General features: G+C 51.8%; 1 protein-coding gene across 1 annotated transcript; it reads right to left on the bottom strand.

Moving 5' to 3' along the window:
- Window positions 1-10,639: 10,639 nt before the first annotated feature.
- TNFSF9 (TNF superfamily member 9) lies at window positions 10,640-13,782 on the bottom strand. Its single transcript, XM_032883766.1, has 3 exons — window positions 13,191-13,782; window positions 12,691-12,721; window positions 10,640-11,795 (listed from the first exon to the last, which is right to left on the bottom strand). Exons 1-3 carry the CDS (start codon window positions 13,440-13,442, stop codon window positions 11,338-11,340), a joined length of 741 nt encoding a protein of 246 aa, XP_032739657.1. The 5' UTR covers window positions 13,443-13,782; the 3' UTR covers window positions 10,640-11,337.
- Between the last annotated feature and the right edge of the window lie 13,026 nt (window positions 13,783-26,808).

The raw sequence follows: 26,808 nt of genomic DNA, 5'->3' as shown, positions 1-26,808 counted from the left end.
GAGGAGTTTTCCAGGCAGAAGGGACAGTCAGAGCAAAGGCCCTGAGGCAGGACTGTGCCAGGCATGCATACCAACAGCTAGGAGGCCTATTGTGGTTGGTACAGAGTGAAGGGGCAGATTGGAGACCATGAGATGGGGGAGGTGACAGGAGGACATTGGGCAGAATCTGATGGGCTGATGTGAGCAGTTAGGGGGTTTTGGTTGTGGTTAATAGAAAGCCACTTGAGGTCATTGAAATAACACCAAATCCCAACTGGTACAGCCTGCAATTCTCTGCTTCTGTCTAGCCCCACAACCATCACCCCACCCAAACCAATCACATCTTTCTCCTAGAGTCCTCCACCAACTTCCCAGTTACATTCCTGCTTCCAATTTTCACACAACAGTCTTAGTTTAAAATTTTCCACTGAATTTACACTGAAGGCAAAAAAATGTCGACCTCGATTCCTACACGTAAGGCCTCCATGATTTCTCTAACCTCATTCCTTACCACTGTCCACATCATTATTCCTCTCTAACCACACTGATGTCCCAGGGTTCAAACATGCCTGGACTATTCCTACCTCAGGGCCTTTGCATCTGCTGTGTTCTCTGTCTGAAATATCCTCTTCCCAGATATTCCCATGGTTGGATTTTGTCATCGTTTGAATCTCAGCACACATACTGTCTTCTAAGAGAAGATGCCTGTGACCACCACTTAAAAATAGACCTGCTTCTCGTGTCTGGGTGGTTCAGTCAGTTAAGCAATTGCCTTCAGCTCAGGTCATGATCCCAGTGTCCTGGGATCTAGCCCTGCATTGGGCTCCCTGCTCCTTGGGGAGCCTGCTTCTCCATCTTCCTCTGCCTGCCACTCCTCCTGCTTGTGCCCTCTCTCTCTCTCTCTCTCTGTCAAATAAATAAATAAAATCTTAAAAAAAATAGATCTCCTTCACTCTCTAGAACATCTCCCCACATATTTCTTTCATAATATTTGTAATGGTTAAATTTATATGTCAACGTGGCTAGGCCACAGTACACAGGTATTTGGCCACACATCAGTCTAAATGTTGCTGTGAAGGTATTTTTTTAGATGATTAATATTTAAATTAGTAGCAGACCCTGAATAAAACATATCCCCTCCATAATGTGGGGTGGGTCTTACCTGATCAGTTGAAGGTTGAAAACTGAGGTCCCCCAGAGGAAGAGGGAATTCTGCCTCAAGAATGCCTTCAGGGGTGCCTGGGTGGCTCAGTGGGTTAAGCCTCTGCCTTTGGCTCAGGTCATGATCTTAGGGTCCTGGGATCAAGCCCTGCATTGGGCTCTCTGCTCAGCGGGGAGCCTGCTTCCTCCTCTCTCTCTCTCTCTGCCTGCCTCTCTGCCTACTTGTGATCTCTCTCTCTGTCACATAAATAAATAAAATCTTTTTTTTTTAAGTCTTCAGATTCAAGACTGCAACATCAACTCTACCCTGGGTCTCCAGCCTGTTGGCCCTCCCTGCAGATTTCAGACTTGCAAGATCCCACAATTTTGTAAGCCAGTTTCTCAAAATAAATCTCTCTATACATATGTGCACATGTTATTGGTTCTGTTTCTCCGGAGAACTCTGACTAATAAGCATTTATACTATCTTAAATTATCATACGTATGGGTGATCTAGAAGGGAGATCAGCACTATTTTCTTTACAGGTCCAGATAGTAAAAATTTCAGTCTTCACAGGCCGTATGGTCTCTGTCACAGCTACTCATCTCCACTAGTGGAGCACAAAAACAAGTTCAAACAATACATAAATGATCATGGCCGTCTTCCAATAAGATGTCACTTTCAGAAACGTCATGGACTATATAGCTTGTTAACCCCTGATCTAGAATATAAGCAGAACCCAAGCCCCCTTTCCTTACCCTGTATCCCTAGCCACTGGTAGCACATTAAACACCTCTAGTAAATATTTCTGGAATACATAATTGAGCAAATGAGTTTTGTCCAATCTTATTCTGCTAAATCAATTCTTTGCATTCTAATGACTTTGAACTTTATTGAACAACAATATGTAATCTTTAAGCTTTACTATCTCTCTGAAAGTTTGATAATGAAGAGTTTTAGTCAAGTTTGAGGAAGTGTTCTTATAGATTTTATTATTCATGTATTTAAATATCATTTAATCTAAAATTGTTTTAAGCCTTTCTAGGGAAATGATTCAGACTGACTCTGGAGTCCTTTTATTAATTCTATTACTTCTGCTTCTTCAGATGTTGACTATTTTCTAATTTTTTTTCTGTTTTTTTTTCCAATATTTTTTAAATATTTTTTTAAGATTTTATTTATTTATTTGACAGACAGAGATCACAAGTAGGCAGAGAGGCAGGCAGAGAGAGAGCGGAAGAGAAGCGGGCTCCCTGCTGAGCAGAGAGCCCAATGCAGGGCTCGATCCCAGGACCCTGAGATCATGACCTGAGCCGAAGGCAGAGGCTTAACCCACTGAGCCACCCAGGCACCCCTGTTGACTATTTTCTGCTGATGTGGAGTTCAAAGTGTCTCTCTCATGGCTTTCATTTGGGTCCCATGCCTGGTGATCCTTCATTGTCTACTCAGCTTTGAGTCTAAACATCCAGTTCTCCCTGGGACGTCCGCTTGGCTCGGTCGGTAGAGATTGTAACTCTTGATCTCAGGGCCATGAATTCGAGCCTCACGTTGGGGGGGTGGGGTAGAGATTACTTAAAAATTAATAAATGAACTTTTAAAAAATGGAAAATTCCTATTCTCCGCCCTGTTCTATTTGCTATAATTTGACTCAGGAGGGGAGTGCTGATATGTTTCATTCAGTGATTTAGCCTAAGTGCAAATCATAACATTGGAATTGCTCAGTAGGTGGCCCAGAAGAGAGGGTAGAGCCAAGTGTCCATCTGCCTATCTGCCTGCCTGCTTTCTCTCCTTTTTTTCATTTTCTCTTTCTCTTTCTTGAGTAAAGTTGACAGTGTTACACTAGTTTTGCGTGTACAACACAGTGATTCAACAAGTCTCCACATTCTGCTCTGCTCGGCATGAATATAGTCCCCAAGTGTCACCATACAACTCCATTACAACACTGTTGACTATATTTCTTATGCTGTGCCTTTCATTCCACAACTAATTCATTCCATAACTGGAAACCTGTATCTCCCACTCCTCTTCCCCCATTTTGCCCATCCTCCCACCCTCTTACATTTCTTTCTAACTAATCACCTTGTTAAATACCCCCAAAACTTCCTCCTATTCCTTGAATCCACTCACACAACATTTGGAATTTCCTAGAACTGCCCCAGTCTTTGAGGTTCTGGTTTCCTCTGGTTTTGTTTCTTAATAATCCTGATCTTGTCTGACTCATCTTAAATAAATACTTGCAACTTATACTCCCATACAAGGACAAGGGGAGAGCAGACGATAAAGCAAATGGGGCAAAATGTTAACTACTGATGCATCCTGCATAAAGGGTATGTGGGTGTTCTTTGAACCTTTTTCAATCATGTAACTTTTCTTAAAATTCAAAAGTATTTCAAAATGGCTTTTTAAAAAGAAGCTGCCTACAGAGGCAATCTCAGATTCTTTCAAGCCACTCTGGTGCAACTTGATTCATTGATGCTCCCAAAAAGAGTTAACTGCTCATGGTTCTGGTGATTCAGAAACTTGTGAGTATTTTTGGTTCTCATCTTTACTGATTCTCAACAGTATCAGATATCACTGACCACTACTTCCTCCTTGAAACAGATTTCTTGGGGATCTTGATTCTCCTCTTTCCTGTTTGGCTGCTCTTCTCAGGCTTTCGTGAACACTTGACTTCCTACTGAACCATGGTATATGGTATATCCTCCGCCCTTGATCTTAGACTCTCTTTACTTTTTATTCTAAGAGAGTTCATCCTTGCCCTAAACATTCTTTATATAAATATACCAATAACTCTTACAATTCCATCCCAGTCAAAGAGCTTGCATGGTCACAGAATTGACTCAATATTCCCACAAGACCACTTCAGAGGCACCTGGAAATTCCTTACATCCCAGAGTGACCCATGAGCCTCCGGGGTCTCCAAATCACTATGTACTTCTATCCGACCAGTTGCATGAGTCAGAAGTCTTGGTTTCTCTATCTTCTCTCTCTCATCCTTATTTAAAGCTTTGCCAATTCTTGTTCCTTTTATTGTCTATCTCTTATATGCATAGATTGCCTCTCTGTGCTCAAAGCTAGCACTCCATCCCAAACCTCCTACTGTCTCTCAGCTGAGTAATTTCATGGGCCTCCTCTCCCCATCCGCACACATACTGGCTCTCAAATACATAAATAAATCTTTTTAAAAAGATACTGTGTTGTGCACTTAAAATGTTGTTAAGAGGGTAGATCTCTGGGGTGCCTGGGTGTCTCGTGGGTTAAAGCCTCTGCTTTCAGCTCAGGTCATGATCCCAGGGTCCTAGGATCAAGCCCCGAATTGGGTTCTCTGCTCAGCAGGGAGCCTGCTTCTCCCTCTCTCTGCCTGCCTCTCTGCCTACTTGTGATCTCTCTCTCTCTATCAAATAAATAAATAAAATCTTTCAGAAAAAAAAAAAAAACCTCCCCAAGGGGTACTCCCACTGAGATAGTGTGAGTGGGCCATCCCCCTTTGTGACATCCCACCTCTTATCAATGGCCTCAATCCACATCCCAGTCCCTCATACAATTTCACAGTCCCTGATCTGTTTGATTAATTTGCTAGAGCTGCTCCCAGCTTGAGCCCTAGACACCAAATATGTTCTGGAATCCAGAACTGACACTGGTAATTATGTATGTATCTTTGACCTCACCCCCAACACAGGGCTCCTAAACCCTAGCAAATTCCTAAGTGATGAGAACACTAGGAACATCTTTTGTTCTAATGAGGCGACTCTGGGTGGGCTCCTAGATGACTCCTGGGTGGGAGATGGTCATGAGAAAGACCAAGCCATGATTAGAAGCTTGGCTTTTTCCTTCCCACCCCCATCCTCCAGATAGGGAAAGAGGCTAGAAACAGTGTTTATAGTTGATCATGCCTAGGTGAGGAAGCATCCATAACATCCCAATAAGAGAGGTTTTGGGGAGTTTCCAGGTTGGCGAATACAACCACATAAGAAAGGTGACACAATCCAGCTCCATGGGGACAGAAGCTCCTGCACTCAGGGTCTTTCCAGAGCTCCTCATCTGGTGTTATTCTGTAGCCCTTATCATATTCTTTTATAAATGGTAAACGTGTTTCCCTGAATTCTGGGAGCAGCTCTAGCAAATTAATCAAACCCAGGGAAGACATCATTGCAACCTGCAACCTAGAGCTGGTTGGTCAGAAACCCAGGCGACAATTTAAGATTTCTGACTTGCATTTGAAGCAGGGAATGGGGGAGACAGTCTTGTGGAAACTGGGCACTTAACCTGTGAGATGCGATGCTCTCTCTGGGCAGATAGTGTCAGAGTTGAGTTGGATCCTTCAACACCACGCTGGTGGCTGAGAATTGCCTGTTGGTGCCAGGAAATGCCTCCACAGATTTGGTGACCAGAAGAGACAGAAGTGAAGTGTTTTGTGTGAGTAATGACTCAGACTCATATACCATATATGTTTTAGATATATATATAGATATATATATAGACATACATATCTGTATATCTATCTCATAAGTATGTATTAAAGGGAACTCATACGAATACACATATATTAAGGGGCTTCTGGGACAGTACCCAATAATCAAGCATATTAACATCCCTATTATATGCATACTTGAGCTGAGGAATAAATGAAAACCACAAACACATTCACATGGGTTCAGTTCATTTGGGCTGCTAAAGGAGCTGTGAAATTTTTTCTGTTTAGGGATTTTATGGTTCTGGATGCAAGATTATGAATCTGTGATTGTCTTTGGAACACCATATCTTTCCCAAATTGCCTTTGTAACTCTGTAACCCCCATCTTGGCCAGGGTGTCTTTATGACATCACAGATGTGTCACTGTAACCCCTCTCCTGTGAATCATTGCTTCTTTGCTACACGTCCATGGGACACTGTAGAATTATGTATGTATGTTGGTGTGAAATGTGCTTACAGAGAGCCTGACTCTGTGTATTCAGTGTGTAATTAAATACATCAACTCCTATAACCATCTGTATTAGTCTGCTAAGGTTATCACAATAAAATACCACAAACTGGGTGCCTTAAACAAGATGTTTATTCTCTCACAGTTCTGAAGGCCAGGAGTCCAAAATCAAAGTGTGGTCAGGACTGGTTCTTTCTGAGGCTGCAAAGGAAGGGTCTGTTCCAGATCTGACCCTCCTTGGTTTGTAGATAATCCATCTTCACAATCACATGGCATTTTCTGCATGTGTGTGTGCACAGGTCTATCTCCATATTTCCCTTTTTACAAGGATGCCAATCCCACTGGATTAGGACCCAGCTTAAAACATCATTTTAACATAACTGTTAGGGTCCCTAATCAAAGGAGCGAGACTGATACAAAGCGAAGGTCAAGCAAAGCTTTATTTCGTGCCAAGCATCGAGAATCAAACTGACCGGTCAGGGCCGTGTCTTGCAAAGAGGTGACCCTTCCCAGCCTCACAGATGTACTTTTATAGAGGTAGTTTAGCCGGGCTATACACAGGTGGCCAATGAGATTGCAATACACAGAGAAAACTGCACAGTCATGCTAGGTCTGCCACACACAGAAAAAAACTGCTAGCTAACACACGGGTGGCCAACTGAATTTCAATTTACCCTAGTAGATATATGAGCGCCCCACTGATTGGATGTCTTCACCTGGCCTGACCCGCCCTTGTATCTAGGCTTTGCAAGTAAGTTCCTCTGGGAGGGGCAGGGTCAATCTAAGTTTACTGCATAGGGTCAATCTAAGTTTACTGCAAAAAAATGGCTCCCTCTGATTAAGCAGGCCCTTACAATAACTACTTCTGTAAAGAAAATATCAGTCACATTCTGAGGTCCTGGGGTTTAGAGCTTCCACATATGAATCTGGGGCACACAATTCAGCCCAAACTTGGAAGTAACCAGGGTGGGGGGGGTGGGGGCACCTGGGTGGCTCAGTTGGTTAGGCGTCTGTCTTCAGCTTGCATCCCAGGGTCCTGGGATCCTAGACTTGAGCCCCACATTGGGCTCCCTGCTCTGTGGGGAGCCTGCTTCTCCCTCTTCCTCTACCTGTCACCCTACCAGCTTGTTCTCTCTTTCTGTCAAATACATACATAAATAAATCTTTAAAAAAGAAGAACTGACCAGGATTCCAGGAAAACCGGCTCTACATTTCACACTGTTGACCACACTACCTATTATTGGCTATGTGACTTTGGGCTGACCTCTCTGGGCCTTTGTTTCTTTTGCCTATAAAATGGGAATGAAAATAAAATAGCATCTTCTTGTTGGAGTCTTTGCGAAGCAATTACTGCCTGGGACCATTAAGCATTAATAAATTAACAATTCCTGTCACTATTACAGAATTCCATCTTTGTACCTTGGGTCTTAGTAACATCCCATAACATTATGGGGCCAAGTATCCTTGCTGTGGGACACTTCCAAGCCCAAATAACCCAGGAAGTAGGATAGACTCTCAGATCCCAAAACTACCAAGAAAGTCACCGATAGCCTTGAGGGCCTGCATCCTCGGGCAACATGGAGCAGAACCCACCCCAGAAGGAAATTCATGAAAGGACACTCAGGTTTCTCACAGAGCACAAGGGTAGATACTAAATGTACTGGGTTGAGCAACCTCACCAAAAAAAAAAAAAAAAAAAAAAAAAAATGTCCTGTCCTTCCTGGAACCTCAGAATATGACCTTATTTGGAAATAGGGTCTTTACCGATGTAACTAGTTAAATTAAGATGAGGTTGTACTGGAGTAATGTAAGTCGACATCCAGTATGAGAGCAGTGTCCTTATAGGAAGAGGAGAAGAGAGATGAGACACACAGAAGGAAAACAGCCATGCCACAAGGGAGGCAGAGATGGGGGTAATGCGGCACGCAGGGGAACGCCATCCACCAGAAGCTGGAAGAGACAGGGAAGGATTCCTCCCTAGAACCTTTGGAGAGAGCACGGCCCTGCCAACACCCTGACTTTGGACTTCTGGCCTCCAGGACTGGCGGAAAATAATTATCTGATGCTCTAAGACACCCAGTATACGGTACTTTGTTTTTTGGTTTGTTTTTAGAAGGCTCCACACCCAGCTTGGAGCACAAGGTGGGGCCTGAACTCACGACCCCGAGATCAACACGGAGCTAAGATCAAGAGTCGGTGGCCCAACCCACTGAGCCACACAGGTGCCCCTCATGGTCCGTTACTAGAGCAACTCTAGGAAACTAAAGTACTAGCAACCCACGTCACCCCGAAGAGGCAAGTAGGCAACGTAGGTAGCTCCTCTGCCTCTCTAGGGCACTATGGTCTCATCTGTGAATCCCCACCCATCTTCCTCCTCCCCCGGCCCCTCCCTCCCTCTCTCTGCGCATGCTTCCTTCCACCTTGGCTCACATACAGCCTCCCATTCCTGACCAGGGCGGTTGGTAGAGTCAGACCTGCCCCTGTTCCTGTGGAGGAGATCTGATTGGCCCAGCTTGAGTCATGTGTCTGCCCCGGCCCAATCAGCTGCGCCAGAAGACAGCGTCACCTGGTGCTATTCAAAATAGGCAAACAACTAGGTTAGCCTGTGGCTGCCCCCACCCCTCCACCCCCATCCCAGAGTTCTGGGGAGCACCCTTCTCCCACCAACCCTGGAGGAGAACCAAGTGCAAGGTTTTGGACGGCAAGGGCCACCCTAGAAGTTCAAAGCAACCATCTAGCAGTGGGGGCGGGGAGTAACAGTCATTTGCCAATACGGGAACCAGACTGAAGTCATCTTGGACAAATGGCCGCGAAGAGCGCTGTGTCCCGAAGCCTTCTTGAGCACAGTTCCCCAACACGCATCCTTTCCCTTTTATTAACCACTTCCTTGAGGATCTTGGGTCCTTATTCTGCTCTGGAGACATGACTGTGACACAACTATTCTCAAACATTCTCCTTCTGAGTGTCCCCTCCTCGGTGCCCCCCATACGGACTCCCAGCCTCTACCAGGACTGCCAGGAGGTGGAGGTTTCAGGGACCTGCTCCTCCCGCAGCCACTCAAAACAGGTTTCTGTCTGTAAGTCCCCTTAATAATCCATTTCTCGTCAAGCTGCACTTCCATCTTACAGGATTTGTCATTTTGCACATACTTCCTTTTCAAGGGACAACCAAATAGTATGGAACAGTTTATTTATTTTTTGTGGGTCTTTTAAAACTTATTTATTATTGTTGTTATCATTATTATTATCTGATTTTTTTAAGGTAATCTCAACACCCAACGTGGGGCTTGACCTACAACCCCAAGATCAAGGATCGCATTCTCTTCTGAGCCAGCCAGGCACCCCTAGAATGAGGTCAATAATTTAATTCTCAATCAGGGTGACACTCACAGGGGTCAGCTCAATGTCAGCCCTGCCCACTCAGGAGGAACTCTTTGAGAAGGGGTAGAGATGGGTTAGACAAAATGGTGTTCACTTCCACATCCGCATCTTCACTGCCCATCCCACACCTTCCTGTCTGGCCAATGCAGGCCACTCTCCCCCTCCCCTTCCCTGGTTCCCATCCCTCCTCCTAAGGCCCATCTAGGTCACTTGCTCTGTGAAGACTTCTCTGCCCACCCCAACCCCTCTCATTCTATGTGAGAAGTTTACATAGACCAGCGGACAGACCAGCGTGGCGGGGAAATTACGGTGCTGGGAGGACTGACTGGTCTGGAGAAAGTGGGAAACTAACAAATTTCTAACAGCCGGCTCTTCAGACAGGGAAAAATGAATGTGGGTGTTTATTATAAATTTGGATGGCAAAAATGTGCAGCAGGTATCTACAAAAGATACATAAAATTCTCTCCTTTTTTTTTAAAGAATTAATTAGTTAACTTGAGAGAGAGAGAGAGAGAGCACGTGTCTGCATACGCAGTGGGGGGAGCAGAGGGAAAGAGAGAATCCCAAGCAGACTCCTCCCTGAGTGCAGAGGGGACACGGATCCCACACCCCTGAGATCCTGACCTGAGCTGAAATCAAGAGTCAGATGCCCAACCCACCGAGCCACCCAGGTGCCCCCATAAAATACTCTCCATTGCAAATTTTATAATCAACACTTACAGAACCCAGTCTTGGGTTTTTCCACACTTGCACCCACAGCCCCGCATGGCTCCAAGTGACAAGGTTCATTCAATCATCTTGAGCGGCTTCTTTGCTAAATCAGATGAACCGTCCAAAAACACAAGACAAATTCCTCAATATCTCATGTGCTCTTTGCAGCGTCACGGCTCAAGACAAGACACACTTCTGAGTTTAATCTACACGTTTAATCCACGCTCTCCCCATCACTGTCAACAGGTGATCCGCACACAATCACGTGAAGCCAGCCTGAAGCGTTTGCAGACGCCCATGGCCAATTTCAAGTTACCAGCCTGAGGTCACCGAACAGAGCTGGCAAGGGAGGTCCTGCGGAATGGAATTACACAGGACTTCTGCCACACAGATACAAGCGGGTCACGTCCCCAGCAGAGAGAATGACAAAACGGGTATGAAGTCCCGAAAGCATAGGGTTGTTATGGCTCAAAGAAGGTCCCTCAGGCTGTCTGACGTAAGGTAAAGGTTCAATACTGGGCGGTCACTGAGTATACAAGTGTCCCATTATCCAGTACCAACACCATCGCACAGTCTCCCGCGTGGTGCAGTCACACAGGGACACACACTGTCTCAGTCCTAGGGCCAAGCAGGCATACCTGGGGGCCAGATGTGCAAAAGCTGGCCTATCTGTCTGTTTTGTTCACAGCTGTGTCCCCAACACCTAAAACAGTGCCCGACACACAGGACGTGCTCAGAACGACGTTCACACGTGGAGCTCACACAGCATAGTCACACAGACCCCCGAAGACTAGCCCCCTGGTTGCCAAAACGGGGGCTGGGGATGAGTCTTTATTTCTCACATATTAACATAAATAACGATTTTTTTTTTTCAAAATCTGTTTTGTTTACTGATGTTTCGCCAGCCCTGCTCAGGCCCTTGTGTACAGCAGATGCTCAATAAATAGAAATGGAATCGATTAATATAAAGTCCACTGTTGAGCTCAGGCTCAGAATAAATACCAGAAGTCCGACTTGGGGCAGGAACGGGAGAGCGACTTGGAAAGCGACTTGGAGAGTCCTTGAGGAGGGGGTCAGCAGCGGGGACCCCTGCCAAGCCAGGTGAGGTAGAGTAGTTGGGACCCTCTGTCACCAAGAGTCCCAGTGAAAGAAGGCAACATTCATTCTCCGTCCAGGGGCCGGGAGCCAGGCCCCATGTCAGTGGGTCACGAAGAGGGGAGTCCAGCGGGGACTTTGGTGGCCACCCTGAAGAGGCCCAAGACGGTGGCGCCCTGCGCCAGCTGCCAGGCGAGGTGTGTCCCTGCCTCAGCCCGAAGGTGCACACCCAGGCGCTGGCCCGCGTCCAGGTGCAGCAGGCTGCCCCGGAAACCAGCTGCGGAGTCACGGGCCTCTGAGGATGGAGGAGGCAGGTCCAAGGTCAGGGTCAGGGCCAGGGCTGCAGCCGGGGCACCAATCGGCTGCAAGTGCAGGGCGGCAGAGACAGAGCCGGAGCCTTGGCTGGATACTACCCGCTGCAGCTTTAGGTGCAAGAAAACATAGTAGACTCCGGGTTCGGCCACCATCAGCTCCCCAGTGTGCTGGTCGTAACTCAGGCCCGGCCCCAGGAACACGCCTGCCAGGCCGGGGTCACTGTACCAGCGCAAGGGCCCTTCGGTCAGCTGTACTGAGGGAGAAAGAAAAGGGGGAGGTTCCTTGAGCGTGGCTGTGCAGCGGGGATGCAGCCCTGGGGAGGAGGTGCTAGGGCTCTGAGCTGGAGGGGGACAGAAGGCTCAGAAGGAAGAGGTTTTGAGACGGAGGTGAAGTTGACGAGAGAAGGAAGGAAGGGAGGACAGGACTCCGAGGGAGGGGAGGGGAAGACAGTTGGGAAGAGCGAGAGTGAGGGTGGGGTGGGAACCGCAGAAGGAAGCCCGAGGAGGGTGAGAGGGTGAGAGGGGCCGTCAGACTGCGGAGAGCAAGGTGGGGAGGGAGGAAGGCAGTAGGCGGGAAGGTGAGGGGAACCGGGGAGGTGGCACAGCCCAGAGGGGACCCGGAGAGAGAGGAGGTGGAAGGGAGAGTGTCAGGAAGGGAGAGAAGACCGAGGGGAAGGCGTGGGGAGGAGAGTCTGGAAGAGGACTGAGAAGAACAGACAAGTGGGGAGGAGGCAGGCAGAGGGGAAGGGAAGGGAGAGGACAGGGAGGAAGAGTCTGGAAGGGCAAGGGAATGAGGAGGAGGTCTCTAAAAGGAGCAAACGGAGGTGGGGGCGAGGGAGGGGACCAGACCTCCCAGAGTCCGGCGGGAGAGACAAGAGCAGGTAGGATCTGTGGGATCAAGCCCCAGGTCGGTTGGGAGTGGGGAGACTGAGGTAGGTACATTGGAGGGTCCAAGGAGGAAAAGCCAGCACCCTGAGAGGGTCATGGGAAGGTCAGGAAGATGGAGGAGGTTCAAAGAGGTGAGGGGACAGCTTTTAGAGAGGAGGGGAAGAGGGTCACACGGAGGGACCTATCCCTATCCCGGGGTTCCTCCACCTTGTTGCTACCCCCGCCCCGAAAGCCCAAGGGGAATGACCGCGGGACACTCACCATCTCGGGCCACCAGCTGCGCGAACACGCCCTGCGGAGAAGGGAAAGGCGGAAAGTGGGTGGAGGCTTCCCGTCCCGCTTCCGCAGCCCCCTGGAAAGTGGGGATCCCTGGGGTCTGCGCAGGTCCCGAGACCTCCCCCGTGCTCCGTATAACTACGCGAGCATCACGCACATCCGAAGCTCCACCAACCCCTGGGTTCCGCAAGGACAGAACCTCGTGATTCAGCAGAGAAAGGAGGACCGATTCCCTCCAAGGGCCCTTGGGAACAAAGGCGGAGACCCCAAGGGTGCAGGAGAAAAGCGAGGTTCCCCGGGAGTTGAGTCCCCTTCACGGCTGGAGATAAAGAAGAGCCCTCGGGAGTCCGCGTCGGAGAAAGGGTTACCCTCCGGGGCCCGGGACGCAGATGGGGGTCTCACGGGGTGCCCCGCACCGAGGTCCTGGGCAAGGAAGGGGTGCTCTCGGGGGCCCGGAGAGGGAAAGGGTTCCGGGCGCATCTTACCTGCGGAGAGTCGGGGAGGCGGGCGCCGGCGTCCGGCAGGAACTCGGGGAGTTGGGGGAGCTCGGGGAGCCCGGGGCCCGGCGCGGCGGGGGCCGAGGGCGAGGCCCAGCGGAACGCGCAGGCGGCGCCGGTGCCCGCGAGCAGCAGCAGCGCGGCGCTCAGGGCCCAGGGCAGCGGGCGGCAGGCGCTGCCGGGGGGCGCGGGCGGTAGCTGGGCCTCGGGGTCCGGGGAGGCGTCGGTGCGGGGGCACATGGCCGGCGACGGGCGGCTGCAGCCGGGCCCGGGACCCCGCGCTTTATAGAACTCAGGAAGCCGAGCTTTCCGGGGCGGAGTGCGTGGGGATCCCGGCGCCCCGCCCTCTCCGCCTCGCCTCTGAAGTTTCCCTAACTTTCTCTTCTCTGAATCTCTCTCCGCTTTCCATCTGCTTTCTCGCCCTCTGAGGCCTACCCCACCGTTTCCTCTTCGTCCTCAGGTCTCTCCCTCCCGTGTCTCTCCGGTTATCTCTCTCCGCCTCTGCCTCTCTGAGGGTCTTTAACTCCGCATCGCCTCTTTGTGCCTCTCTCGCTCTTGATCTGTCCCCGTCTCTGCGGACTGTCACCCTATGAGGTCTCGGGCGGTGCTTCCATCTCTGGCCTCATTATTTCTGTGCGTCTGTGTCTGTCCCTCTGGGTATCTCTGGGTCTCTCCCTGTCTCTGACTCTCTGGTTTTCGGTTTCTTAGTCTCTCAGTCCTTCTCGTTCCCTTCCTTCTTGCCACTCCCTAGCCACCCCCATTCCTGGGGCTCACCCAGCGCTCCCCTAAATCCAGCATATCTGCAGAGGGGTCAGGAAACAGCCTCCGCCACCTTCTCTGGAGCATGAACACCAACACCCCCCCCCCGCCGTTGGAACCTCGAGTGGCAAGCTCAGCAGCCCCCCCTCACCCTCCCTCACTTTTCCGGGGAGCCTTTCCTGGCTTGCCCCCACCCACCCACCTGGACGCTTCCCGTCAGGGGCCCCTTCTGGACCCCACAAGCACAAGACTGGAGAGTCCAGGTAGAGAAATCCCCCTTACAGGGAAGGGACAGTCTTGGCTAAAGTAGAGGAAACTCAAACTTCCCGTTCACTCTCCCCTGGTGGAGGCGGGGTGGGAGGAGGAGCAGAGCAGGGGTGAAAATTCGGACCCAAAAGAGGAAGCGACGTTGAATTGAGAGACAGGCAGCACTGGGAAAGCCCTGGGCTCCTCCAGAAGCCCGGCTCGGCAGCGGAAACTGGCCTGGCAAGGGATCTCCGCGCTGCCTGGATAGACAGCGGGGAAATGGAGGGGGGGATGGGGGACGGGAGGGATTTGGGTTCAACAGAATCATTATGGGATGGTTCCCCTGCATTTTATTTTGTTGTATTGGGCCTTCTTGGACAATGACGGGAAGCACGCAGTGATGCTGCGGGCTGTTGTTGGTGCTAGCAGGTGCTAAATGCTTCCTGTATCTGAACTGTTTATAAAGTGTGACACCCCAGCTAGGGAGGCAGCCGCACCTGGGGATTTGTTAGTTATGCAAATTCTAGCACCGCAAACTAGACCCGTTGACACTCCGGGAGCAGAAGCTCAGTTCTCAGTGTGTGGTTGAGCCCTCCAGACCAGGATTCTGGCGCTGGCCTAAGTTAGAGATGCCGCACTGCCTTGTACCAGGGTCCTCCCTCCGCACCTGCCATCCCTCTGGCTGGAATGGTCTTTCCCAGGCCAGCAGGCAGCACCACTTTCAGGTCCAGCGTCACCGTGTGTAGACCGCATGAGCGGAGTAACAGGTTCTACTGGCACTTTCCTGAAAGCCCACTGCAGTGACAGCTAAGCGATAGTTTTGAAACTAAACCGAGATTATCAGCCAGCAGGACGGGAAGCCAAATGTCTCCCCAGCAGAATTCCACCATCAGCATCCCCCAAGGCTCCCCGGCTGTGGGTAACACTCCCACCCCCTCCCAAACCCCCGCCAACTCCAAAAGAGAGTGTGGTGGGTGGAGGTTAACATTGAGGAGTTTGCTTCAAGCTGATCCCCAAAAGAGACACTAGCTTTTCTCCCCAGCAGGTGGAAAAACAGCCATTTCTTTTTTTTTTTTTTAAGATTTTATTTTATTTATTTGACAGACAGAGATCACAAGTAGGCAGAGAGAGAGAGAGAGAGGAGGAAGCAGGCTCCCCGCTGAGCAGAGAGCCCAATGGAGTGTGGGGCTCGATCCCAGGACCCTGGGATCATGACCTGAGCCGAAGTCAGAGGCTTTAACTCACTGAGCCACCCAGGCACCCCCAAAAAAACAGCCATTTCTAATGTTGCTTTTTGCTCAGGAGAGCTGGAAGGACAGTTTCTGGGCAGAGGAAGCCATCTGAGAGTAGAAGAATCACACTGGAAAACTGACCCCTGACTCCGAAGGCAGGAGCTGAAATTCTCCCCACCCCAACCCTCATCCCCACTCAGCACTCAGGACTGGAAAGATGGGACGGTAGAAGACCCCTCTCCTAGGAACCAAGCAGGAACCAGTCCATTTATCATCAAGCCCTACCCCACAGCAGGCCACAGCCAGGGAGCTGACCAAAGGAGGTGTTTGGAAGACCGCAAGCATCACCTTCTCTGAGGACCCAAAAGAAAGCGTCCTGCCCTCCGGTCCCGGGTCTATGGCCCCATGGTATTTCCTCGGTAGCATTTCCACCATCGGAAATATCCTCGCTCATTTTGTTTCCTGGCTTGTTTTGCCAGGAGATTGTTATCTCCTGGAATGTCACACCTCCATCTGCCCTAGAAAACTACTAGCCTTGATAATATACCCTGAATGAATGAAGTACAGACAGTTGCCAGCATGGGCTCTAGAGATCAACAAATCACAGTTCACCAATGACGCATTTTATTCATTCATTGTTTACGCATTCATCGTTTCTGGTTTTAAGTGGCGGGGAAACGTCAAAAGCAGAAGATTTCGTGGTTCGTGCAAATGATATGCAATTCAAATGTCAGCGTCCACAAATAAAGTTCGAAGGGCACACCCACACCACAGTGCCCGTCCATTTCCATGTCGTACCTTTGCCATAGTGTGGCAGGGCTGAGCACTGAAAGAGAGACTGGCCCACAGAGCCCAAAATATTTACTCTCTCTGGTCCATCTTGAAGGCTCAATGGAGGGGAGCTGGCGTCGTCTGGTCTCTGAATCTTCCACAACCCCAGTCCATGGTCCTTCCCAACAGGACCTAAGACGCCAAAGGTTGAAGTCACTTAGCCTCCATGACTCATGGTGACTCTTCGGAACTCCTTACACCCAGTGGCTTGATGGGGATCTATACATTCCCCCCAAGGAGGGGAAACAGGAGCTGGCAGCCCGGGGAAAGCTCAGGCCACAGCCAGGGAGTGCCATGACGTGCTGCTGTGGTCGGGACATCTGAGCCAGGCAGCCCTGCCCATCACGAGGCTCTCACCATCACCCTGTTAGCGCCCCACCTTCAGTGGAGTTGCACCTCTAGGCTCAGCGGTCTCCCCAAGGGGAGCGTGGGCCGTTTTCCTCACCTCTGGGGTAGGACCTGACTCCTCACCCTTACCGTCGTAGGGCTCAAGGGAGGGACTGGGCAGGAAGTAGTTGGAGGGAGGAGCACCTTCCCTCCCCACTAGGAGGCCCTGAGAACAGGTACCCCCTCCAGGAAGTGTGCCTTGATTTTTCCTAGCAAAATGCATCTCCCTTTCCTTGGGTTCCACATGGCCCTCCAGCCCCTACCTGTGGCCGATCCCCCACACCCCAGCAGCCTCTGTCAACTTCCAGTTGGCCTGGATCCTCCGTCTCCCCCAGGAAAGAGGCAAAGCCTAACAGAGGACATCAGTGATGGTTGCTGAGTAAGTACACAAGTGAGAAGGCAAGCAAGTGAGGAAAGGACTGAATGTGGGTGTGTAAACAAGAAAAGAAGAAAGGGAAGGAAAGAACCCGATAGAATAGAGTTGGTCTTGAGCTATGGCAATGTGTTTTGGGTTGTTTGGGATTTTTTTAAGATTTATTTATTTGACAGAGATCAAGAGAGCACAAGTGGGGGGCGGGGGCGGCAGAGGGAGAAGCAGGCTCCCTCCTGAGCAAGGAGCCCAATACAGGACTTGATCCCAGGACACAGCGATCACAGGACCCGGGGATCATGAGCTGAAGGTAGACCCTTAACCAGCTGAGCCACCCAGGAGCCCCTAGCCATGACCATGTTAACAGGTGTTGGAGGAGGAAAGAAACACCAGAGGGGGAATCGTGTTGTACGAGTTAGCCAAATCTCTGGGAAAGCTGGGTTTGGGCCTCCTCAGCCCTAGATCGGCCAGGAAGGCGTAGGGCCCAGCATACGCCTGTATACACCACAGGTGTTGTGTATACACTGCAACACACAGCCGTACAAAACAGTTACACTTTGTGGAGTTAGGGGTGCACAACCAGCTGCTTTGGAATTGCATGATTCCAGTGTGATGCTGCATGTTTAGGACTGAGGAAGGGAGGGGTCCCATGTGTGCACAGGTGTGTCTCTAACTGAGGAACAACAGAAGCACGAGATCCAAACTACTCCGGTTCCAATTCCGGCTCTGCCCCAACTACTCCGGCTCCAATCCCGGCTCTGCCCCTTGCTCGTTGTGTGATCCTGAGCACATTCTCCCTTATCTATGCCTTGGTTTTCCCCTCAAAGATGTGTGGCTCACAGCGGTGACCACCTCCTGGGATTATCATCCAGGATAGGGAGCCAGAACGGTGTCCTACACGCAGTAGGGGCCCGGCGAGGTTAGCCGTCATTGCTGGCAGTCTGGTTCTCCTTGTGATTCGATGCCAGCGTCGATCTTGAGAACACACCACTAGGCTCCAAAAACGAGGGCAGACATCCCGGACGGAGAAACGGACAGGCGGGAATGTCTGTTGCAAAAGTGTTTTCAGGATGCAAATAGCCAAAGTCGTCATTAAAAAAGAAATGGCCAGGGCGCCTGGGTGGCTCAGTGGGTTAAGCCTCTGCCTTCGGCTCGGGTCATGATCTCGGGGTCCTGGGATGGAGCCCCACATGGGCTCTCTGCTCAGCAGGGAGCCTGCTTCCCTCTCTCTTTCTCTCTCTCTGCCTGCCTCTCTGCCTACTTGTGATCTCTCTCTCTCTGTCAAATAAATAAATAAGATCTTTTTAAAAATAACAAATAAAAAAAAAATAAATGGCCAGAATAAGTCTGGTAATCAAGCCGTGGAGAAGGTTGAGTCATTCCTTGGGGCTCGATAAAGATCTCTAACTAAGGGTTAAGTTCATCGCAGGATGCTATGTACCAAGAATGCTGTTTTGTGTTAGAGCAGAGATGTATTTGCCACAGCAGATTTCTAGAAGGTATAGAAAAAAAAAACACACACACAGGATTTGGGGGTGAGCAATGTGGCTCTTTCACTGTATGTACTTTTGCCCGTTTGCATTTTCCATGTGCTACTGTTTTGCTTTGTTTTGGTTTTTTTATGTTAAGTACGGAATTGTGGTCAGGTGTGCACACACGTAGAAAGAAACCAGTAGCCCGAGCTGAAGAAGGGAAAATTTAGCACCAGTGACATCAAAGGCAGGAAATGGTGTTTCCCTGCTGAGAGCAGTAGAAGGACACAGGGATGGGGAAGACCCGGGCAGACCAGGGCCAGCCCCTACGACCCCTCAGAAGGGACTGGCATGAGAAGCCAGATGACTCTGCTGGGAAGCAAGCCCTCCCACCCCAGGAAGGAAGTCCCAGCAGAGCCACCACCTGGAGGGACTCTCCAGCTCACCCAGGAAGGCAGCCACAAGGCAGACAGACATAGGGGTACAATAGGTGCCCCCATTCAGTCATATACAATCATACAAACCAAGACACAAATCAAGACACACTTAAACACACCGTATAGACACTCTCTCTCTCTCTCTCTCTCACGCACACACACACACTCACACACACACTGAGACACATACCTGAACACATAATCGTACATACACCAGGGCGGCCACTAAAGCTAGCCCCAGGCACACACAAGGACACGCCCGTGGCCATGGTCACACATACCCACTCACCCATAAACAGCCTCCAAGAGACTCAAACTCTTCGCGATACGCAGAGACTCACAATATCAGACACCCAGAGGCCAGCGAAGGCACCCAAGTCACACAGTGACACAAGCTGACCCAGAGAGACAGGCAAGACACTCGAAACAAAGGCACAAAGTACAAGGGAACACAACCAAAGGAACCCAGGGCCCATCCTTCAAACCGTCCAAGATCCACCACCCCCTAGTGGACCAGGCTCTCGTGGGGGGCCTGTCCACTTTCTCGAGGAACCTCTAGGTCTCTTTTCTTGGCAGCGGCACCCAGAGTAAGCCGCGAGCGACCCCTGCTGGACCAGGCGCCTCAACCCGGGGCTGCAAGGCCAGGGGACCGTGGGGGGGATCGTGGGGGCGTCTAGACTAAAAGAAGGAAAACCGGCTTCTAGGTCTTTGGCATCACATGCAAAGGACGGTGAGGAAAGAGCGTGGCGACCCGGGAACAGGAAGGCAGGCGGCCGGAGCCTTACCAGGCAGACCTTCAACACGGGAACAGAGTCGGGAAGCCGGAGTGGGACGGAAGACCCTCGCCCGCCCCCTCCACGGAGCCTGCTCCGCGCCCCCGCGGGGTGCTGTCTGCGGTCCTGAGGAAGACCGAGGGAGCCGGAGGCGGACACCCATTGGCCAAAGTGACGCGGCGAGGGCGCCCGCCCGGACCGGGCGACCCGTCGGTGCACAGGGAGGGGTGCCGGTCCGCCACGCACGGCTCTCAGCCAGAAAGTGACCACCAAGCAATCACCCACGTTCTGGAATGCCCGGGGCGGAGACTGCTGGCGCAAGAGGACGACGGACCAACTCCAATGTGACTTTGACCCTAAGAAGGTTGAGCCCGCCCCTTCCAGGTCCGACCCTTCTCACAAGCCTTGCCCATTCCCCAGTCCGCCCACTCGTTTCCCCAGCCCCGCCCACTCTCCCCCATTCTCCCCAGGCTCCGCCCACTCCCCCGTCTTCCTTCCAGGCTTTGCCCCCTCCCCAAGTCCCGCCCATTTCCCCAGCCATCCCCTTCCAGGCCTCGCCCCCTCCCCAAGTCCCGCCTACTACCCGGTATCTCCCCAAGTCCCGCCCACCTCCCCAGCGGTCCCCCTCCAGGCCTTGCCCCTTCTCCCAGTCCAGCCTACTTCACAGACATCCCTCTTTCGGGCCTTGCCCACTCACCAAGTCCCGCCCACTACCCTGTCATCTCCCTAGGCTCCGCCTACTTCTCCAGTCACCAGCCTCCAAATCCCGCCCATTTCTCTGTAATCCTCTAGCTTGGGCCCAGTTCCCCCCATCAGCCTTGCAATCCCGCCCACTTCGCCGTCACCCTCAGACCCCGCCCACTAGCCCGGCTCTCAGACTCCCGGGTCCCGCCAACCCTCAGTTCAGCCCACTTCCCTGTCATTCTCTTTTTTTTTTTTTTTTAAGATTTTATTTATTCATTTGACAGACAGAGATCACAAGTAGGCAGGCAGAGAGAGAGGGAGAAGCAGGCTCCCCGCTGAGCAGAAAGCCCGATGCGGGGCTCGATTCCAGGACCTTGAGATCATGACCTGAGCCGAAGGCAGCGGCTTAACCCACTGAGCCACCCAGGTGCCCCCCTGTCATTCTCTTTAGCTTTGGCGCGGTCCCCTCCCCCTTTAGCCTCCCAGGCAGGCCCTGCCCACTCTGCTGCCCCGCCTACTTTTCTATCTCTCCGTCCAGCACCACCTTCTTCCCAGGCTCCGCCCTTTTATTTCCTATCTAAAAATCCTCTCGCGTTTCCTGGGTTCCACTTTCGAGAACCCTGCGCCTCCTACCCGGGCTAAGCCTTTGAACCATCCCCATCCCTAGTCTAACTGCCCTGCCCACAGTGGTCTTCACTGCCCAGGCCCCATCCAGCTCACGAACTCTAACCCCAGGCCGGGTGGGTGCGCCCACCCCGTCGCCCCCACAGTCGATAAATTCCCCACATGCAATCCTGGCCTTGCCCCAGCCGGTGATCTGGGGGCCAGGGCCTGTGGCCTGGGGACCTGCTCAGGACACTCCTGCCCTACCTGGGCCGCACACCTGGACCGCCATGTTGTTGGTGGCTTTGGAATGTTGTGTCTGCTGCTAGGTGAGCCCCTCCCCACCAGCTTAAGGGTCCCCAGTGCCAACAGCCAAAAATCTGTAGAGGGGCTTCTCTCTGCCTGTTTTTATCGAAGGGTCTCTAGATCGGGGGCTGGCTGCACGCACGTGTGTGTGTGTACACAATCATACACACACACACACACACACACACACACACACGTATCACGTGACTTCACATCCCTGGGCTCATCTGTGTATTTCTGGGATATCTGGGTCCGTGTGAGTCTGTGTGAATCGGGAAGAAAGGGTCTCTCCACAAGTGTGACTTTGGCCGTTTTCCTGTCTTCCTGGGTATGTGTTCCCAGAAGAGCATCTGGCTGTGTGTCTTTTTCCTTTTTGTCGTCTTGCATGTGATTTTATTTTCTCCCTTCAACCATTTTTTTTTTCAGTCTTTCATATGATTTTGTTTGCTGTATGTCTCTTTGAGTGGTATCTCTGAGTTTGTGTGTCTGGAGGGGGAGTGTCTGTATTGTGTATCTCTGTGTGTGTTTGTGTGTCTGTTTTACGTGAGGTTCTGGGTCTCCCTGTGTGTCTGAGGTTGGTCTGTGTTGTGCTTATATGCACGTGAGTGTAGGATTCCATGTATACGTGCTCGGGTGTGCATGTCACACGCACGTGTGCTTCAGGTCTCTTTCCACATAGGGCTCTGTCTGTACTGAGGTCTGAGTGCAAGAGCTTATCTGTGTGTATCAGACGTAGTGGTGTGTACGTGTGTCTCTGGGCCTCTGTGTTGTGGGTTATGTTATTGTGTTTTCATGCCATGTGTTGTATTGGCTTGGAGAGGTGTGTTCAGTGTGGGTGACCCCTACAATTGCACTTGGCTTATAGGCGCAGGTGCCTGACTGTGTAACTGGGTTGGGATAGATCTGATGGTATTTGTGTAGCCTGGTGCATGTCTGGGTCTCTATGGGCCTACGTGTGTTGTGGGTATATTGTTGCATTGTGTGCCTGCGTGTGTATATCTGAATCTGTGAGGTCAGACTGGGTGGTTGTATTGTGTCATTGCAGACGTCAGACTGTGTGCATGGCTGTAGCTCTATGGCCTGAGCTTGCCTGGGGTCTAGTTGTGTGGCTGGTATCTCCCCAGTGGCTAGAGCTGGTGACCAGAGCCCCCTCACTGGGAAGGGGAGGGCAGGCTGGGACACAAGATTTGCCCTCTCAACCCAGGAAGGGAGTTGAGGGGTGCTGTGGGAAGCTGGATTCCAACTCCCTAGTCCCACCAGATTCAGTGGGCAGTAGGATGACAGGATAGCAGGCCTGGGGGTGGGTCTTCTGACAGACAGCCTCAGAGAGCACCCCCTGCCCTCCCTGACGCCTGTCAGACCCTGCGCACACACAGCATTCACACCAGCATCTCCCAGCTCAGCTACAGAGCCGCAGATACAGGCACAAACACACACATACCACACTTCCGTGAACACACAGGACAGACTGACCAGAAGGCCTAAGCGGAGTAGGCCTCGGGTCTACCTGCTTAACCTCCCTCTCCACGGTAAGGGGCTGGCCACCTTCACCCCATGCAGGAGTGGCAGGTTCTGGGCAAACTGTACCCCTTCTTCTGGCAAACTGAGCCAGGAGGAGGTACCCACTCTTCCTAATACAATGGAAAGCCTACATCCGAGGAAAAGGACAGGCCCGCCCTTTGTTGACACAGAAGAGCCCGAAGGCCTGCCTCTGGGCCTGAAGCACACGAGGAAGCTCAGCCCCTCCCCCGCCCCCAGGCAGGGAAGCCCACCCCTCACATTCCTAAAGCTGGATATCCTACTGCTCCCTTTCCTGGGGAGTCAGAAAACCTCCCTCTTTCAAACCTAGAGGGAGCATCCTGCCTCTTTATCCTGGTGAAGGGGTAAGCCCCACCATTTTCAGGCCTGTGGGAGGAAGTCTGCCCGTTTCCGTTGTAGCAGGAAGTCCCGCCCCTTTAGATATGGGACTCCTGCCCGTGTCTGACATAAAATCGGGGGATGTCCCACCCTTTTTCTTGGTGAAATGGGAAGCCATGCCCTTCCACCCAGTGTAGTGGGAAACCAGCCCCTCCTTTCCACATGACGTGGGAAATACAGTCCGTCTGAGACAGAGGGTTGGGGCTTCCCATGCCTGTGGCACCCGTGCCCCATGGTGCTGAGCCCTCCCCACTCCAGTGTGGCTCACAGATCCTCCTGGGAGAGATGCTCTGGGTCCAGGACCTGCATCTGAGCTCACCAGCCTTCGTGAGCAGCACCCACATGGCCGTGATCCCCAGGCACCTGGGCAACTTCATATTTGGTGGCCCATGGGTCACTTAAGGCCCCACTTCCTGCCCGACCCCCTTCCTTCAACCAGAAAAGGAGCTACCTTACCAGTGATACCTGCACCTGCTCCCGAAGATGTCCTCGATGTCAGGCAAAGTGGGTGGGCAATGAGGGGAACCCAGGAGGCCGCCCCACCACACCCCAGCCCCATCTGAGTTCAGCCATTGTCAGCCCTCCCCCACCCATCTCCCAGAAAGTCCTTCCATTCTGAGCACGCCTCCGTGGAGATGGACTCCACCGTGTATCTGGTGGCGAGTGTTAGTGGGAGGCAGGCCACACACCAGGCAAGGCCAGAGAATGTTCCGTTGTCTTCCTCCCCCTCCCCACACACGCTTGATGCCAGCAGTGCCAGGCACGGCCTCCACAGAGCTTGCATGTGCCCCTGGAGTTGGGCGGGCAAGAATGGGGAGGGCCCATCTCCTCTTAAGGCTCATTCAGCATCCCTGTCCTAGAACAGCAACTTCCAGAACTCCCTGTCTCCCCCTCTCTGCAGCTGGAGAGGGCCCGTGCCAGGCTGGGTTTTCATGCCCAGGGATGGGCTCTGCCAGGGGCAGGGGGAAGGGAAATCAGACCCAGTGGAGGTGGAGGTCTAAGGTCTGGGCAGTGAAGTGACAGGAGTAGTGGTGGGGGGAGGTGCTGGGGGAAGGGAGCCTCTGGAAAGGAGTCAAGGACTCACAGATCCAGAGGACAAAGCAAGCACAGACTCGAGTGGTGCCATCAGATTGCACACATCGGAGTCAGCCCCAAGCATCTGGGCAACGTGGTGGGCAGACACAATGGCACAGACAGAGGCCAGGCCAAGGAGCACGTCACAGTCACACGGCTCATACCAGCTACTGGTCACGCCAGCAACATTTTCCTCCTGAAAGATAGACCATACAAATACCAGCTCTTTTTCATTTTTCTTTTTTTAAAGACCAAGCAACAAAGTAACTACTGCCTGCTGAAGTGATAAACGATCAGGGGCTTTGGAGCTGGAATGTATGGACTTTATTCCTAGCCTCCACTGTGTATGAGATAGTAAACCCCCTAAAGCCTCCATTTCCGCACCTGTAAAATGGGCTTGCAAACAGCACCTGCCTGCTAGGGCTGTGGTTTCATGGGCTCAGACTTGAACGAGCTGACACACTCATAGCACTTCGAACAGGATCTGGCTTAAACATCACTCTTATCATTACTAATAGACAAAACAGACTGCATTCCCGAGGTGGATCAGGGGTTGGGGTGCATGTCGGCAATGCCTCGAGACTCACAGAAGGGGTGGCAATGTGGCCCCCACATGGTGGACAGGTCACACAGAAGTAGAAGACGGGCCTTCCCTGGTTTTGCGGACCTCAGAAAGGGTGGTCACTTTAGTGCGCAGAATGTTCTAGGTCTGTGGGAATTCTCCACCTCGTGAGGATTCCCTAAGTGCTGATGCCAGATTTCTCCCTGAAATGCTCAGCAGCCATGTCCCTATTCCTCCTGCTCATTCCAAGGAAGTAAATTAACCTGGCGTTTTAAAATCGGACTTCTTTCGTTTTCTGTTTTCCATATCAAAATCAGGAGCCCTATGCCTGCTCTTGGAAGGCTCCCTGATGAGACCGGCTCGTTCAGTTGGAGATGTGACATGGACCAGAGGCAGGAGTACAGACCACAATATGAGCCTCCCCATAGGGTCTCACCTGACTGCACAGGAAACCCTCGGTTCAACATCCTCCGTTTCTCCCAGCGCTAGCGTGTCGTTACTAGCATAGCTCTCCCACAGTGATGGTTTCAGGGGCCAGAGCCAATAGCCTCTTTGGATGCAAGAAATCCATTTCCATACAAAACTGGCAAGATAGAACCCCCTACCTCACACCATGGCTGCCCAGGCAGGCAGGTGGGTGCAAAAATGCAGCCGCAGGGGGCGCCTGGGTGGCTCGTGGGTTAAAGCCTCTTCCTTCAGCTCTGGTCATGATCCCAGTGTCCTTGGATCAAGCCCCGCATCAGGCTCTCTGCTCAGCAGGGAGCCTGCTTCCCCCCCCCCCCCCGCGCCTGCCTCTCTGCCTATTGTGATCTCTGCTTGTCAAATAAATAAAATAAAACTCTTTAAAAAAATGCAGCCGCAGGGTGGAGTCCCTGTCCACAGCCACTCCTGGGGCTCCGAGATGCTGCCCACCTGCCCTCCAGCTCTGTGGGCAGGCTGGCACCTGGAGACAGAAAACCCAGTTCTTAATGACCCACCATGCACCCCCTTTTCTTGCCCCTGGCTCTATTCACTGGCTACATCCGGATCTTGGGACTCCTGGCACCACTCGCATAATCTGGTCTCCGGATTCCCGCAGGGAGTCCTGATGGCTTTCTGGGTGGCAGGTGATACCATGCTACCAGGGAGGGTCTGTTTGCCTGGAGGCCATGGTACACCCGGCACTTTTTAGCTCCCGGGAAGGCAGCATGGGAGAGGTCAGACCTAGGAGCTGCAGCCATGGGGGACAGACAGATGACATCAGCGCACCCCAACCATCTCCCCCTGCCCTCTTCCCAGCAGGCTCTCTCCATCTCTGTAATTGCCAGGTCCCAGCAGCTCCAGGTGCTAGCAGCGCCTTGCTCTCCTTTCTCTCCCTCCCTTACCCTCCCTCTGCTGTTCCAAAGACCACCAGGGAACCCAAGGGATGCCCTGATGCAGAGAGAGGTCAAGGGCACCGCAGGGCCATACTCTCTGGAAACTGTTTCTTCCCAGGTGGATTAATCCAGGAAACCCTGATCTCTAGGGCTCAGTCCATAACCCAGATCAATCCTGCCTTGGTGGGGGTGACACAGGAAACCCCATTTTTCTGGGGCTGACCCCCAATTCAGGCCCTCCCAGCAGAGCCATTTCCATTTGTATGTTTTTGGGTTTTTTTTTTTTTTTAGGACTCTTGGTATGTTAAAAAAATTTTTTAAGAAATGCCAATGTGGAGTTTATGAACTTTTGATACATGTTAACTTGGGCCATTGAACCTCCATGTCTTCAGAATCAACTGTTAACAACACACTGGGTCATAACCTTAAAGGTCTAAATCAGGGTTTCTCTACTTTGGCCTTATTGACATTTAGGGTTTCGATACTTCTTTGCATTAGGGTGTTGAGCAGCAAGCGACCCCCTGGATTACAGAATCCCACCGATCCCCCCACCCAAAGAGACAGTGCCTTCATGACCTCCAGACCTACTGAGGCCCTA

The sequence above is a fragment of the Lontra canadensis genome, unplaced genomic scaffold (assembly GCF_010015895.1).
Source record: "Lontra canadensis isolate GAN:19392208 unplaced genomic scaffold, GSC_riverotter_1.0 scaffold88, whole genome shotgun sequence".
NCBI lineage: Eukaryota > Metazoa > Chordata > Mammalia > Carnivora > Mustelidae > Lontra > Lontra canadensis.
Note: the sequence above shows the minus strand (reverse complement) of the source record. Positions and strands in the feature narration are given on the sequence as shown.